Consider the following 16,234-nt stretch of genomic DNA (forward strand, 5'->3'; position numbering starts at 1 on the left):
TTTCAACCTACAATCGTTTGGAATAAATTCCCAGTCATTCGCTTCAGAAGGTTCTGTCTCGTTGCACTCGCTGCAACATCTTCAAGCTGGCTTACTCGAAGACACACGGTGTTTTGGTAAGAAAACCCCCTCAGCCTGGTGGATGCCCGCATGTTTTGCCCAATTCTTCCAATCCCAGCCCAGAATCCTGTTTGAAGCCTCTCAACCCAGCCATTTTCGTGTGCACAAGAAACCTTCCGACTGACCTTGTCTCTTCTTTCCCGTCACAGTTCGACCCGGACTTTCAAACGCCTCTAATACTCGGCGAGTCGTTGGACCTGTCGGACTCAGAAGAGTCACAGTTTGTCGGTGCATTTTCAGACGGCCTGTGGGCCAAGTCTGAGCCCATCTTGTCCATGTCTGCTTTCCAGAAGCCCGCCGCTGGAGCCATTCTAGGTATGTTGCAACTGGAGACCTCGATTTGCAAACGTTCCATGCTAAGACCACACAGATTACGGTTCCACAAGATCTCTTCAAGATGCTGCTTCTTACTCGAACTACGGCCAATCACCCTATGTAACGACCCCAATGGTTCCCTCGCCCATGGCCGATCAGGCAAGTCAGATCTCGGATTGCGTTCCGTATCTGCCCAATGAGTATGCTAGCTCCTACGAGGAGTCTCAGTCGCCCATGTTAGCTGCACGCCACCGACAGCTACCCGAGATTGTGACATACAGTCCCCAGCGGGGAAGCGAAGGAGGCCGAGTGATGGTAAAACTCCAGTGCCCCTATGATCTGCATGCCTCCACATACGCCGCCTTGTATGTGGTCTTCGGCTCGAAGAAGGTTGAGTCCCTTCCGCACTTCCTCGGCTTCGACGGCCCTGATTTCATGTACGGTCTTTCCGCCGATGTACCTGCTTTCCTGTCCACCGGCTCGCCATCACTCGCTGTGCCCCTTTCCGTCTCAATGGAGACCCAGGAAAACTATCCTGCCACCACTCTCCAGGTCGGTGTGTTTACCTACGAGCAAGTCCCGCACTCTTCGCCGCCAGTGGACTCCCGCAAGAGGAAGCTCTCGTCCTACGCCGATGTCACTGCGGCACCTTCCGCTAAGAGACACACTGGAGCGGTGATTCCCAAGGTTGAGCACCACGAGGGCTACCACAGCCGCTCGGTGTCTGCATCCTACTCGCCGTACCTGCAGCCTCTGCCCGCCATGGCCGGGTTCGTCACACCGTACCAAGCTGCCTCCTCTCCTCAGACTGGCTCTGGCCAATATTCCACTGTGTCTGCCGCTCCTCAGCCCGCCCACCGTGTCCCTTCCCCTATCACCCCAGGTTGGAGCCCATCGTTCGGCACCGATGCTCGCCACACAGGCCTCGCCCTGGCACATGGTCTGCGTCAACGAAAGGGTCCCGTCCAGCGCGGTTCAGCGAACCCCACTCTGATTCGCACCTCGACCATCCAAACAAACGCCATGTCCCACAGCGGAGCTTTCAACCCGTATGCCATGTATCCCACCAAGGCTGTGCTCAAGCTCAACGGTGACCTGAACACCATGACCGACGGCTGGTCGGAGGAAGAGCGTGGCTGTCAACGTCGTCTGGTGCAGTTCACCCGTTCCCAGACTGGTAGCACCATCCTGGGCGAGTTCAAGGCTGTTACCCCCGAGGATCGAGCTCCAAGCAGCATCTGCATCAGCTGCATTTACTGGGAGGACAAGGACGAGTGTTTTGTCACTAGTGTGGATACCATTTACCTTCTCGAGTCGCTCGTTGCTGTGCGCTTCACTGTCGAGGAGAAGAACCGTATCCGTCGCAACCTGGAGGGTTTCCGTCCTTTGACCGTCTCCAAGGCCAAGGCTGACAGCGAAGAGTTCTTCAAGCTCATCATGGGCTTCCCTGCCCCCAAGCCTCGCAACATCGAGAAGGATGTCAAGGTGTTCCCTTGGAAGATCTTGAGCCACGCACTGAAGAAGATCATTGGAAAATACGTATGTTCTAACGTCCGTAGCCCACTTGTGATAAGTTACTGATTTTCTCAATCTAGTCTGCCAGCTACTCCTCCACCGCCAGTGCTATCCCCACGCCAATGACTACAAACTACACCAGCCATGGCACTGCTTCTGATTCCGGCACCGAGGCCCACACTTCCAACTCTCCTCAGTCGATCCCCGACCATGCTCCTGCTGGTAACACCTACACGAGCATGCCTGTCCAGGCCTACTCGGAGGCCGATCACCCCAGCTCCCACCTGTCCTCAGCCCCCGACCTCCGATCCATGGTTGCAGTCACACAACCATACTCCTCCGTCGGTGCATACTCTTATCCAGCCATCTGTCATCCCCAAAATGCCCACAGCCTCGCAGCCTCCGCTCCTCGACCTTGGGACATGCACCCACTCGGCCCGAGCGCCCCTCACACCGGCGCCCCGACCAACGGGGGATGCTACAACTACCTGGACCCCGTGTACTCCATGCATGACACCGCTCACGGGCACTGATTTACCTCCTGGCTGGACCTTTATCGATTTCGCGCTGCTTTTTTTTTTCTTCCTTTCGATCTTCATACTTCCCCTCCGATTTTACTGCAGATACGAATTTCCTTCTCTTGTCACTCCTTTCCAAGCCCAGACCACGGCTTGCCAGGTCCTCGGCCATAGTCCCTTTTTTGACTTGAAAAAGTCACCTAAAGTCCTATGTCTGACCCTCGCATCCCGCACATTGATCATGATTTTATGTCCGTCCTTACATTACACCATCTGATGCCTGATGCCCACATACACCCAACCATCGAGCCTTTGCATATTTGATTTCACTGCTGTTTTTTTGTTTTTTTAAGACCTGTTTCTCGCATCTAGACGGTGTCTTGTTCATTCCTTCCTCGGGTTGCATATTTACACGCCGGGCATTGCGGCCTTCCACTCCCTTTTTGCGAACAAAAGATACATTCTGGGCTTTGTACTACCATCCAGCATAGCGGGCGCTTGCTGTCATTCCTTTTTGCATTTGCGGTTTTTCGTCTCGGATTGGGAATGGGATAGACTTGGGTTTTGTTTTCTCTTGGGATATCTGGGTGGCTTGGCCCATTTTATCCAGTTATCATTTGGCGCACTTGGCACAGCGGGTTTTGGATCTGGAGGGCTTGACTGACACATTGAGGTTCGCTTCGTGTTGTAGGGCTTCATCTCTATGTACTCCCCCGTCTATTTTGACTTTCTTGTTCAATTTTTTTCCTCTGGAGTTGATTTGTCACTTTTCACTTTCTTGTTACTTGAGCTGAGGGTTGTCACTTACTACCTACTGCATTGTTCTGGCGTTTGGGACTGAACAGTTGGACTGTTCGTTACCTGACTGTTATCTTTAATCTTACCTGCTTTGAATCTTACCTTTTACAGTTCGTCATTCTTACTCTCGTCTGTAGCCTTTGTATATGGATTTCCTAAGCCTGATATCTCTCACCACGTGATCCACCAAGCCCTCTTCTAAATTGCACTTGGCAACTTGACCTTCGGTTAGGCGGTGAGCAGACAGATCCTCGGAACCGTCATGTGACCTATCTTATCGCCACCCCGGCCCACAATGCTCACATTCTTATCGATCCACCAATCACGTGATACGCGGGGTGCCCTGCGAAACCGGGCAGTATCAAAAAAGGGCAATTGAGTCATCCTTTGAAGCTGTTTTGCTTTTGTGACCATCATTTCCTGTCTTCTTTCACTTTACCACTCACACCATAAACAATTGCACTCCCAGTACATAAATAGGGACTGTTTGCCTCCAATTGGCCCTTCCCCTTCTCCCTTCCCATCACCCACCTTCTTTCACTCCACCCTCGCATTGCATAGGCTTCAGATATGGACGCCATCAAAGAGACCTTTGCCAAGTGCAAAGAGCAGAGGCGCGCAGCCCTTGTCGCCTACATCACAGCAGGATACCCCACTGTTGAGGAGACCGTCGATACCCTCTTGGGTCTTGAGAACGGTGGAGCCGGTATGTCCACACCGAAGTGATGAATGAACCGGGGAGATGGTTTTCAACTAATACCTGAAATGTATAGATATCATCGAGCTTGGCATTCCTTTCACTGATCCCATTGCTGATGGCCCTACCATTCAAACTGCTAACACCAAGGCTCTGGAGAATGGCGTTACCCTCACTATCGTCCTCGAACTTGTTCGCACTGCACGCAGCCGTGGCTTAAAGACTCCGCTTCTCCTGATGGGGTACTTCAACCCTGTCCTGAAGTATGGAGAGGAGCGCATGCTCCGCGATTGCAAGGAGGCTGGAGTGAACGGTTTCATTATGGTTGATTTGCCCCCCGAGGAGGCTGTTCGTTTCCGTGACCTCTGCGCTAGCACTGGGTAAGTGGGCTTCCTCTATCCTTATGACCTTTTAACACATGAACCTGACATGATTGTCTATCATTAGTCTGTCTTACGTCCCCCTCATTGCCCCTGCTACCTCCGACTCGCGCATGCGTCTTCTCTGCAAGATTGCAGACAGCTTCATTTACGTCGTTTCCCGCATGGGTGTAACCGGTGCCACCGGCTCACTCAGCGCCAACATCCCCGAGCTTCTGAAGCGTGTCCACGAATACTCCGGCAATGTCCCTGCCGCATTGGGCTTCGGTGTGAGCACTCGTGAGCACTTCCTCTCCGTCCAGGAACAGGCCGAGGGTGTCGTCATTGGCAGTCAGATCATCACTGTCGTTGGCAAGGCCCCTGCTGGCCAGGCTGCCAAGGCTGCTGAGGACTACCTCTCCAGCATCACCGGACGCAAGCGCGAGCGCGATGCATCAGGTACCTTCACCCGCGAGGTCAATGTCCTCGAGGCCATCCAGAAGGCCCTGCCCGACACTACTGCTCAGCCGACCAAGGTCATCACCGATGCCGACACCCCTGCCGGACCTGGTCTCGGCGACCAGCTCGAGGCTCTCAATGTGACCAAGGACGTATCTTCGCAGCCCTCACGATTCGGCGAGTTCGGCGGACAGTACGTCCCCGAGTCTCTCATGGACTGCTTGGCCGAGCTCGAGCGCGGCTTCGACCAGGCCAACAACGACCCCAAGTTCTGGGAAGAGTTCCGCTCCTACTACCCCTACATGGGCCGTCCCAGTAGCCTGCACATGGCGCAGCGGCTGACTGATCACATCGGCGGCGCGAACATCTGGCTCAAGCGCGAGGATCTCAACCACACCGGCAGCCACAAGATCAACAACGCCCTCGGCCAGATCCTCATCGCCCGCCGCCTCGGCAAGACGCGCATCATCGCCGAAACCGGCGCCGGCCAACACGGCGTAGCAACAGCGACCGTCTGCGCCAAGTTCGGCATGGCATGCACAGTCTTCATGGGCGCCGAAGACGTCCGCCGCCAAGGCCTCAACGTCTTCCGCATGAAACTCCTCGGCGCCTCCGTCGTCGCCGTCGAAGCCGGCAGCCGCACCCTCCGCGACGCAGTCAACGAAGCCCTCCGCGCTTGGGTCGTCGAGCTCGACACAACCCACTACATCATCGGCTCCGCAATCGGCCCCCACCCCTTCCCGACAATCGTCCGCACCTTCCAATCCGTCATCGGCAGCGAAACAAAGGAGCAAATGCAAGCCCAGATCGGCAAGCTACCCGACGCCGTCGTCGCCTGTGTCGGCGGTGGCAGTAACGCCGTCGGCATGTTCTACCCCTTCTCCAACGACCCCAGCGTCAAACTCATCGGCGTCGAGGCTGCCGGCGATGGCGTTGACACTAACCGTCATTCCGCCACCCTCTCTGGCGGTTCACACGGTGTCCTGCACGGCGTCCGTACTTACGTTCTGCAGAACGAGCACGGCCAGATCGCTGAGACTCACTCGATTTCCGCTGGTCTCGATTACCCCGGTGTCGGACCGGAGCTTAGTAACTGGAAGGATACGAACCGCGCTACTTTCATCACGGCCGACGATAGCCAGGCTCTGGCTGGTTTCCGTGCCCTTGCTCAGCATGAGGGTATTATTCCTGCCTTGGAGTCTTCGCACGCTGTCTGGGGTGTCATGCAATTGGCTAAGCAGATGGAGAAGGGTCAGAATATTGTTCTGAACTTGAGTGGTCGGGGTGATAAGGATGTGCAGCAGGTTGCTGATGAGCTTCCTCGCTTGGGTCCTAAGATCAATTGGGACCTGCGTTTCTAGATGTTTTTCCTTGACGTCGCCCTCCTTTATGACCTGTTTTTCCCTGCCTTGGGCAGGGTATTACTTCTCTTGCTGTCCTTGTTACATATACACGAGTTTTTGTTGAGACGTTTGTGTTTCCTTTGCGGATGGGAAAGCGCTCTACTTTTACCTTTTAGGTCTTTCGCATTTTTTTGGATAGCAATCAAAAGTACATATTGATATCCCATTCTCCTACCTTACGTCTTTCCTATTGGTACCTATCCACGGACCACAGTCGTGCTCGCAGACATACCGTCGAGTTACTTCACGTTTCCAACTACGACAGCCCAAGCCCTAACAAACACTCTTTTCAGAGACCCAAGCTCTAGAATAAATTCAATATTGTATCATGCTCACAAACCAAAAGAGTAAAAAAAAAAACAAACAAGTAAAGAGATAGGAGTATATGCAATTGATATCAACAAAGCACACTAAAAGCAACCCCGTAGCCAAAAACCAAAGCCAAGTCCAAGTCCAGACTCAACACACAGCACACTCATGCATCAATAAGGTTCTCATGCGAGTTATCACGGGTATCCTTGTTAGGAATCTTGCGTGCATGGCGGGCATAGAACTCGTCAAGAGTGCGCTTGGGAACACGGTTGAGGAGTTCCTTGGGGTAAATGCGGAGGAGGTTCCAGGCGAGGTCAAGGGATTCTTGGATGGTGCGCGACTCGTAGGGAGACTGGCTGATGAAGGTTCGCTCGAATTTCTCGAGGAATTCGAGGGAGAGCTTGTCTTCGGAGGAGAGAGCTTCTTCTCCGACGACGGCTTTCATGGCGGCTGGTTGCGGGTATTAACGTTAGCTGGTGCGGTGGAAAGTGGGGGGAAAGAAGGGGATTTTTGCTTACCGGCGTCGCGACCAATGGCGTACTTGGCGTATAGCTGGTTGGAGACGTCACCGTGGTCCTTGCGGGTGCGGCCCTCGCCGATGGCAGACTTCATCAGACGGGATAGCGAGGGGAGGACATTGATTGGTGGGTAGATACCGCGGTTGTCGAGCTGACGATCGATGAAGATTTGACCTTCGGTAATGTAGCCGGTCAAATCGGGAATTGGGTGGGTGATATCTGTATAGATAGATTAGTGCTGTTCAGGTTGTTCGGTTGTTTGGTAGAAGGACGAACCATCGTTAGGCATGGTCAGAATAGGAATCTGTGTGATAGAACCGTTACGGCCCTCGACTCGTCCAGCACGCTCGTACAGGGTGGACAAATCCGTGTACATGTAACCGGGGTAACCACGACGACCGGGGACTTCTTCTCTGGCAGCGGAAACCTCACGCAGGGCATCACAGTAGGCCGACATATCGGTCATGATAACCAGGACGTGCTTCTCGAGCTGGTAGGCGTAGTATTCGGCGGTGGTCAGGGCAAGACGTGGAGTGATAATACGCTCGATAGTAGGGTCGTTGGCCAAGTTCAGGAACAAAGTAACACGCTCCATACTGCCGTTCTCCTCAAAGTCGCGAGTGAAGAAACGGGCAGTCTCCATGTTGACACCCATAGCGGCGAAGACGATAGAGAAGTTCTCCTCGTGGCCGTCGTGAACATCCTTGGTTGGCCGCTTGGCCAGACCAGCTTGCCGACAGATCTGCGCGGCAATCTCGTTATGGGGTAGACCGGCAGCCGAGAAGATGGGGATCTTCTGTCCACGGGCAATAGAGTTCATTGTGTCGATAGCGGAGATACCGGTAGAGATAATTTCCTCGGGGTACACCTTGCCAGTTAGTTAGCTTCCTATAGAATTCATATCGGAGTAGGACGCATACTCGTGAGTAAGGGTTGATAGGCTGTCCGTTGATATCCAGGTAGTCTTCCGCCAACACCTTGGGGCCCTTATCAATAGCACGTCCCGAACCATCGAAGACTCGACCTAACATGTCCTCGGACACACCAAGCTTCAAGCTGTGACCGCTGAACTCGACTTTGGTCTGATCGATATGTCAGCACATCCGACTCACGAATCATTAAAGAAATCCCATGGCTGTTATACCTTCTTGACATCGATACCGGGGGTACCCTCGAACACCTAGTTGAAAAGCAGCTGCGTTAATGCCTTGTGCGCTAAGGGACAATAAATAGCATCAGACTCAGTCCATACCTGCACGACAGCGCGGTTTCCTATTTGCACGCATGATAGTCAGCTTCCATGTATACAATCGGCAGAATGTGGGGAACGGACCTCTGGCTTCCAGCACCTGGCCACTGCGCTCTGAGCCATCGGGGAGCGTCAAGGAGACGATCTCGTTATAACGGGGGAACTTGACCTGTTTTTAAATGTTGTTATTAGCTTGCGGCTTTCATTATCTGGCCAGAACATCAAGTTCATAGGTCAGCTCACATTGTCAAGGACAACCAGCGGTCCGTTGATGCCGGAGATGGTATTGTAACGGATTCGGGGCTTGACGGAGGACATCCGGGGGTCAATAAAATCGGCCATGGCGAATCAGATCCTCCACGGGCGAACTTCAAGAGAAATAAAGACGGCGATGGGGAATCGAGCAAAGGTGGGACTGGGGGGTTGGTCCAGCTGTCTCGACGGGGGAGCTCGGGCGGTGACGTTGCACGTGATATGGTCCAAGATTGCGTAGCCCGGTCGATTGTGTACGTAATCTGACATCTAGTTAGTTAACTAGCTCGAGCTGCGAGCAAGAACATTGAAGTTCTTCGCCTTGTGGAATCAAGCAAAGAAGGAGAGCTCTTGGGACTTGCCTTACTTGGCCCTTGGGGTAGTGACTAGTCAAACAATAGAATAGGGAGAATGGCAACGCTTCAACAAAGCTTAGGACCACACGAGTTGCAACCGTGAACCGATCAGAGTCTCAGACATCAGACACAGAAGATAGCTCGAAGTTGGACATTAAACAGCAAACGACGATGCCGTGCTAAGTATACAATATCAACGTCTAATGAAAGTCTCTACTTGTTGTGGAATGATGTACACAATCCTAAGCAATTGCCAAGCAACCAAAGACACTGATACGCCGACCAGGAGCCAAATAGACAGCAAAAGCCCGTGTCAGGGACCAGAATTAATTAAGAATAGAGGAGATAATTAGGATCATGCGAGGGTCATGAACCCATGAAAGCCGGGTATCCAACACGTAAGATAGAGTAGAGCACAAGAGTTATTCATAAAGCAAAATCCGAACGCTGTGCAAGACGATAGCCTTGCGATGATCCGATCCAAGAAAATGCAAGCCAGAGAGAACATGAAGAGAGAAAAAAACGCCGATTCAATCCACTATAGCTTGGGAAAGGCTTTTCGGAGTAACGAGATTATTGGATAGGCGCACATTGGCGGTGCCCTTGAGTTTGTCTTTCCATGTATGTCTCTTCAGCTTTCGGCGAGCAACCATTACCGGGACGGAAGAGTTCGAGAGTAGGTAGTTGGAGAATGAGCCGAGAAGGACACTGGAAGGATCAGATCAGTATACTTCTCAACCGCACGCAGTTGAAACTTGAATGTCTGGTGTCACTCACCCTTTCAAAGCACTTTGGCCTCGAGCGCCCACAATAACTAGTGTCGGCTCGAGTTCATCGATCTAGGATAGAGTGTAAGTGTAAGTTAACAACAAAGAGAACCCAGAACAGGGAACTACTTACAGCTTCAGTAATCATAGACTTCGGGTTCTTGCAGTGGATCACCTCCACGGCAATTCGGACTTGCAATACCGTTTTCCGCAGCAGCTTCACACAGGTCTGAGACACAGTCTCAACTGCCCTCACCCGTTCCGCCTCAGCTATCGAGGATGCCCGGGAATCAGCAGAGTGTGTCTTGCTTGCAGTACCAGGGCCAAGTCGACCCAGAATGGTACGGGATCCAGAATTTTGATTGGCTTCCTTTGTCTGGGTGCCAACAACAGCCCTCGCATCTTTTATCATTTTGGCTCCCTCGCCGACCTGCCCTGCTGGCGCAGTAGCAGAGTCCTCATGCATGACGTATATGGCAAAGATGGTATCTCCGTCTCTAAGAACCGTACCGATGGTCCACTCCAGGGCATACACCGACTCTTCACTCAAGTCGGTTGCGATTAGGTATTTGCGCCGGCGACGACGGGTCCCATCACCTTCCTCCTGCAGACTCGAGAAGTTCCCGCGAACAATTGTCCGGATGGAGCGGTTGCGAACTCCGTTATCAATTGCTGACATGGAAATACCGAGCTTCTGGGCACGATGAATGTCACCGATCTCGGCTTCATCATCGGAGCCATAAGGTGTCCCAGCCACTGATTGGATACGAGGGGTGGGAATGTCGAAACTGGTTTGCGGATGCACCACAGGTTTTAACGCAGATTTTCGGGGTTTCTTCTCTTGGTGTCCACTTGGTTTTGGAGAAACTTGTTCTGTACGACATGTCAGTATATGAAGCTCTTTGATGAATCTCGAACGTTAACGTACGTTCTTCTGACTGCCTGGACTTGTCACTCTTAGGTTTCTCGAAATCACTAGGCGTGATCGATGTGATATCCGAGTGCTTCTTCTTCCGTCGGCCCCGTTCACCCTCATGGGTGCTATCTTCGTCGCTCGAGGAATCAGGTTCATCCTCGCTGCTTTCAATCATATTCTTGTCACGATCAAATACATCCTTGGCTAACCGCTCCCCTCCCTCCTCCACAGCTGGCTTGACATAGTCTGGCAGATTCCCATGTGGTTTGACCAATGCTTCGTCTGACTTGTTGAATGAATCGTGCATATTAAATGCCTGCCCTTTCCCTGAATCCCCAGGTGATGCTTTAAGAGTTTCAATATGAGTAGACTGGCCACCAGAGGCAGGGGAACGACCCCGATCCGGGGAAGGTGTCGCACTGGAATCCAGTGATGAACCACGCTGGGAAGATGACCCCCGTGATGAATCTCGTTCTCTGCCGCGGGAGAAGCTTCTAGGGAAGAGACGGCCAGACATCATGGCGGCCACACCCTTGCGTCCCTGGGATCTCTCTCGAGATTGCAGAAATCGCTTTTTTGCATGTGGCTGTTCTGAAGAAGCCGCAGTGTTGTCAAATTTCCCATTATCATCATTTCCAAGGTGAGCTGCTGTTCGGCCAGCTTCAACGGCATAGTCAGATGATCTCCGAGCATGGACATTGACATCTCCAGGGGTCTCCCTCTCGGGTGAAGTAGGAGCAGATGCCATGGCAGATGAAATGATGCGCAAAGGCGATGAGATGAGCGGCTCGACTGGGCTGCGGGCTCCCGCTCTGGATGAATAGCTCCCGCCCGCCTTCTGCGGGGCAACCAACAAGCTTTGTCTGGTTCGGTTGAGACCCGATGGTTTCTCTATTGGGGTTGTTGATATTATTGGAGATCGACTATCTGAGCTTTTGAGTTGTTCAGAGTTCGTTGGTATAGGAGAAGTTCGACCAGTGTGGTAAGTGTGGTACGACATGGCTTGATTTGGCTTCGCACCGCCTCCGGATGTGGGGAACTGGGCGCTCGTCCAACGACGTCGCCAAGCGCCGAGGAATGTGGAGCAGATCGCCCTGTTATGACGATGGGACTGCTAGGAATGGGTCTTAGAATGGTCTGGTCTGCATTAGTATGGCAGAATTAGGTAACTGGGCCTGAAAGCGCACAGAAAAGGGTCAGAATAGAGGTTAATACCTAATAGGTGCAGAATATACTGGATGTCTAGCAATGGGATACAATCTGGACTTCCAAGACTCATATACAATCTTGAACCATCCACGTGAGAAGGGGGAAGTAAGGGTTGGGAGAAAGAGCGCATGTCAGGCTTCGAAGTGCAGCCACGAGTGACACGGAGCACGAACTTGCATATCATTCCCAATTAGATGGAAGGAATTGATGGAACTCGATAAATTCGCATAAATTGCCAGAATAGAGCATGAACTAGAACAACCTATGGAGTTATGGGTTAGGTCGAATTTACAAGTATGGATATAATTATCGAGGAATTGCTTGCCCTACTCCGTATAAGGTATCCCTGCATTACCACAAAGAAGCATTGTTATTGTTGAATTCTGACAGACAGAGCATACTACTACATAGACCAGATACCCAATCGTTAGAACGAGCTTCAAACGAAGCCAAATTTTTTATTCTGACCAAGTAAACACATCTCAACCGGTCCGAATGCAATTGCCTAACTCCTATGGAACCCTTAAACCGAGACGATAAACGCTTGCCATGACACATGAATGCAGAACAATAGAGAACAAACTAGGCCTTAGCCCTCTTCGACTTAGGCTTCGACCCCTTCCGAGCCCCAACAGCAGCAAAAGCTTCCTCCGGAGGCTCATCATCCGCACCACGCTTCTTACCAGGCTGCGCATACTTCTCCTCCAAACGAGCAAGGAAACCAGCACCACGATCCTGCTGACGCTTAGTGATAATAGCCAGCAGGTCATCCTCATTCGCCGCAGCCTTCGACCCAGCCCCGGCTTTCTTCTTCTTCTTATCCTCAATTTCCTTCCCCAACTTCTCCGCCTCCCTCGCCTCCTTCTTCGCCTTCTTCACACGCGCCTGTTTCTTCTTCTCCGACTCCTTAGAATAACGTTCATAGTCCTCAACTTCCCCATCAGCAATAGCCTGATCAATTATCCCGCGGAATCGCTCATCGTCGTCGAGCACATTAGACAGCATGACGGTATCGTAGATGGCATCCATATCACCCTCGTGCGTCTCATACGCAGCGAGCAGATCCTTCCTTTCCTCGTCTGAGTTTTGGTATTTCTTCTGGAAGTCGGAGATAGCACGCGAGTCCAGCATCGCCGAGAGCTGTTCGTGGTAGAAGTCCGCCCAGTTGAAGTCGCCGTCTTCGCCGAAGGCTTCGTCCGTGCTGCCGGTGCGGTCGTACACACTTCGTCGGCGCGCGTCGGAGAGAACACCGTATGCTAGCGCGATCTGCTGGAATTTTGCGTTGGCTTCGGCGCGGGCATCTTCGCTCACCTTGTCTGTGCTGGAGTTAGTAATTTGTGTGATTCTGGGCTTTGGGGTTGCATACCGGGATGGTTTCGCAGGGCGCTCTTTTTGTATGCGGTTTTGATGGCTTCTGGTGTCGCATCGGATGCAACGCCTAGAATCTTGTAGAGGTTTTCCTCGACAGAGGGCATTTCTTCGTCCGAGGCATGGTTTTCAGGCTTCGCGTTCTTCGCCATTGCAGGGTTTGATGGCCCGGCAGGTGTCCAATGTTATCTGGGATAATACAACGGGAAATAGCGCGCAATTGAGATAGATCACGCCGGATAGGATTCGAATTGATAAAGGGCAGGTAAAAGTGGCGGCGACACGAGCATGAAATTACTCCAATATGGTAGGAACACGCGATTTGGACGCGACGGCCCATTTGCGTCATTTTGCAACCTCTCCCCGCCTTGCCCAATCAACCCACTGTCAAGACTCCGAGCTCATTGACGGCGCCACTTCACTCTCCACGAACTACATAAGCTGCAGAAATTATCATATTCTCATCTAAAAGACAAATTCACAATCTACATCTACGTCTACAAGACCTACCACGCCATCCTCTCAGACCAAACCAAGTTACCAACCAACCCGATTGCCCATTACCATAACTCACCATGCCGACAAACACCTCCCCTCACCTCCCCTACCTAAAACAATGCCTCACCCTAGCGGAGCACTCACCCCCAAGACCAACCAACTTCCGAGTCGGCGCACTCCTTCTCTCCCGCAAAGACGACGACCCCACCTTCGCAGACGACCGGATCCTCTCAACAGGATACACAATGGAGCTAGCGGGCAACACACACGCAGAGCAATGCTGTCTCTCCAACTACGCCGCAGTGCACAAAGTGCCCGACGAGCAAGTCGGCGACGTGCTCCCCGTCGAGCCAGGCCGGAAACTCGTCATGTATGTGACTATGGAGCCGTGCGGGAAGCGGCTGTCTGGGAATGCGCCGTGTGTGCAGCGCATTACGCGGACGAGGGAGGGTAGTCAGGAGGGGATTCATAAGGTTTATTTTGGTGTTAAGGAGCCTGGCACGTTTGTTGGGGAGTCGGAGGGTTGCCAGATGTTGACGAAGGCGGGGATTGAGTGGGAACATGTTGGGGGGTTGGAGAGGGAGATTTTGACTGTTGCTTTTGCGGGGCATGAGAATGCGGAGGAGGAGGTTAGGGCTGCGTTGGAGGGGAAGGAGAAGGGGGGTAGTGATGGGGGTGGTGAGCAGAGGCAGAGTCAGGCGGATATGCCGAGGAATCCGAAGAAGAGGATGATGGAGGGGGAGACTCCTATCTATCTATGATGGTGTGGGGGCAATAGACTCAGTCAAAAGTGACATTGCAGGAATCAATAGGTAGTCAACCCTTTCATCAACATCCTTCTTCGTTGGTAGAAGGCCGTCTTCGAGATTTGGGCAACGGCATAGGATGTTGAGGATTAGCCCTGAGCAAAACAATGAGAGCATTACAAATGCACACTCCAAGTTAAGAGCTCGATGCCATACTGCGTAGTGCACCAGAAAAATCCATCAAAGGCAGGAATACAAGAACGCGTCTTATCTGTATACACGTGACCATCAACCAGACTTCCAATGCCCGTCTCAACATCCAGTTCTGATACTTCTGAATACAACTCTGGTATGATTTTGAATATCTCCGTGACAAACTACTAAGATTAAACATGACCCAATGTCGACAGACGAAAATGAGAGCCTCACTTTCTACCCTGCATTCTGCTTCAAAGCATCACCAACGCACTTTGCCTGGGTGAAAATGGGTGCAGCCGATGTGCATCGTCTCCGAAGATCGCCTCAGTTTGTGGGTATGTGATTTGATTTCTCCCTTTACATATTCGACTTTACAAGCATTACTTTCCCTCAAGATCGACGCCCCTGGTGTGCGTCTAACCCTTCCCGGGGCTATTTATCGTCAAGTCTTGAAAAGATGCGTTAGCGTGAAGAAGTTCTATTGATATCTTCCACCATGACGTCTATACCTCCTTCACCATGTCCAGACCCCTATATACTCGTTTAAAACGTCACCTACCCTGCCATTCTTGCATATTCATACATATCTTATAATCTTCCTGCCCTGAACCCAGCCACTCAGCCCAAATCTATGTATAAAAAAGCCAACTAACAAAACCAACAGGCCCAAACATCTTCTTCTACAACAACCACCCAATCCAATTCGTCAGCCTAGTAGGCATAATAGTGTCGCGCACCGAAGTCTTCCGCCGCACACTCCTAACACTAGACGACAGCAGCGGCGAAACCATCGAGATAGTCGTGCTGCAAAAGACAACACAAAAACCCAGCACAGAAGACCCAGACACAGAAGGGACAGAACAACCACCCACCGCAACAACAGCGGTGCTGAGCTGGGCCTCATTCTCCAACCTAACACCAACAACAGGCCTGACAACAACACACATAACCTCCAAAGACCGCGACGAGATAGACATATCATCCCTGCAACCGGGGACGCTCGTGCGTGTCAAGGGGACATTGTCAACATTCCGCCAGCGGATGCAGCTGAATCTCGAGCGGTTCTGGCTGGTTGGCGATACGAACGCTGAAATGCGGTTTCTGGATGATCGTCTGCGGTTTCTTCTGCGGGTTTTGTCTGTGCCGTGGGAGCTGAGTGATGATGAGGTGGAGGAGTTAAGGAGGGATGCGGAGAGGAGTGATGAGCGGGCTGTTGAGGGGAGGAGGAGGGCGGAGAGAGCGGTGAGAAAGAGGGAGGAGAGGGAGGAGAGGCATGCTAGGGCTATTGCTAAGAGGTATAAGAAGGAGGAGGAGGAGAGGGAGAAAGAGCTTAGGGCTTTGAGGGAGGATGGGGAGAGGGTTATGAGGAGGTTTGGGTTTGGGGCGTAGGTGCCGCCTTCCAAGTCTGAAGACGATACATGATCGCAGTCCAGATATTGGATATGACAGACTTTTTCAACTTGAATATGTGTTACACTTTGCTTTTCTCATTGCTATACACGCTAAATCAACTAGATTTTCATAGTAAATGTCATAGTAATTGAAACAGGACATTGATCATGGGATATCGTCAGTCATGCATAACCCCAGCAAGAAGGGGTATCTTCGTATCCATGCAACGCCGATGGAAACTTTTGCAACGAAAACAAAGAACCAAGGCA

At 52.0% G+C, this 16,234-nt stretch overlaps 7 protein-coding genes across 7 annotated transcripts; 4 read left to right on the plus strand and 3 right to left on the minus strand.

The window, feature by feature from the left end:
- Window positions 1-86: 86 nt before the first annotated feature.
- On the plus strand, window positions 87-2,483 carry medA (transcriptional regulator medA; the record flags this gene model as incomplete). Its single annotated transcript, XM_056666164.1, has 3 exons — window positions 87-435; window positions 491-1,974; window positions 2,031-2,483. 3 exons carry the CDS (start codon window positions 87-89, stop codon window positions 2,481-2,483), a joined length of 2,286 nt encoding a protein of 761 aa, XP_056519760.1.
- Window positions 2,484-3,836: 1,353 nt separating this feature from the next.
- Window positions 3,837-6,142, plus strand: trpB (tryptophan synthase TRP5; the record flags this gene model as incomplete). The annotated part of the gene is made up of 3 exons (XM_056666165.1): window positions 3,837-3,972; window positions 4,040-4,343; window positions 4,411-6,142. 3 exons carry the CDS (start codon window positions 3,837-3,839, stop codon window positions 6,140-6,142), a joined length of 2,172 nt encoding a protein of 723 aa, XP_056519761.1.
- A 517-nt stretch (window positions 6,143-6,659) lies between these two features.
- Window positions 6,660-8,605, minus strand: N7515_005422 (H(+)-transporting V1 sector ATPase subunit B; the record flags this gene model as incomplete). Its single annotated transcript, XM_056666166.1, has 8 exons — window positions 6,660-6,946; window positions 7,015-7,233; window positions 7,291-7,882; window positions 7,935-8,096; window positions 8,159-8,194; window positions 8,267-8,286; window positions 8,348-8,432; window positions 8,507-8,605. The coding sequence occupies 8 exons, from the start codon at window positions 8,603-8,605 to the stop codon at window positions 6,660-6,662; spliced, it is 1,500 nt and encodes a 499-aa protein (XP_056519762.1).
- A 796-nt stretch (window positions 8,606-9,401) lies between these two features.
- On the minus strand, window positions 9,402-11,554 carry N7515_005423 (universal stress protein family domain protein; the record flags this gene model as incomplete). Its single annotated transcript, XM_056666167.1, has 4 exons — window positions 9,402-9,579; window positions 9,649-9,710; window positions 9,772-10,511; window positions 10,567-11,554. 4 exons carry the CDS (start codon window positions 11,552-11,554, stop codon window positions 9,402-9,404), a joined length of 1,968 nt encoding a protein of 655 aa, XP_056519763.1.
- A 791-nt stretch (window positions 11,555-12,345) lies between these two features.
- Window positions 12,346-13,283, minus strand: N7515_005424 (DnaJ domain protein; the record flags this gene model as incomplete). The annotated part of the gene is made up of 2 exons (XM_056666168.1): window positions 12,346-13,079; window positions 13,130-13,283. 2 exons carry the CDS (start codon window positions 13,281-13,283, stop codon window positions 12,346-12,348), a joined length of 888 nt encoding a protein of 295 aa, XP_056519764.1.
- Window positions 13,284-13,706: 423 nt separating this feature from the next.
- Window positions 13,707-14,390, plus strand: N7515_005425 (putative DRAP deaminase; the record flags this gene model as incomplete). Its single annotated transcript, XM_056666169.1, has 1 exon — window positions 13,707-14,390. The coding sequence occupies one exon, from the start codon at window positions 13,707-13,709 to the stop codon at window positions 14,388-14,390; it is 684 nt and encodes a 227-aa protein (XP_056519765.1).
- Window positions 14,391-14,678: 288 nt separating this feature from the next.
- On the plus strand, window positions 14,679-15,962 carry N7515_005426 (OB-fold domain-containing protein; the record flags this gene model as incomplete). Its single annotated transcript, XM_056666170.1, has 3 exons — window positions 14,679-14,724; window positions 14,786-14,908; window positions 15,238-15,962. 3 exons carry the CDS (start codon window positions 14,679-14,681, stop codon window positions 15,960-15,962), a joined length of 894 nt encoding a protein of 297 aa, XP_056519766.1.
- Between the last annotated feature and the right edge of the window lie 272 nt (window positions 15,963-16,234).

Source organism: Penicillium bovifimosum (assembly GCF_028826915.1).
Source record: "Penicillium bovifimosum strain IBT 22155 chromosome Unknown utg000005l_segment0_segment0, whole genome shotgun sequence".
In the NCBI taxonomy this organism is placed as follows: domain Eukaryota; kingdom Fungi; phylum Ascomycota; class Eurotiomycetes; order Eurotiales; family Aspergillaceae; genus Penicillium; species Penicillium bovifimosum.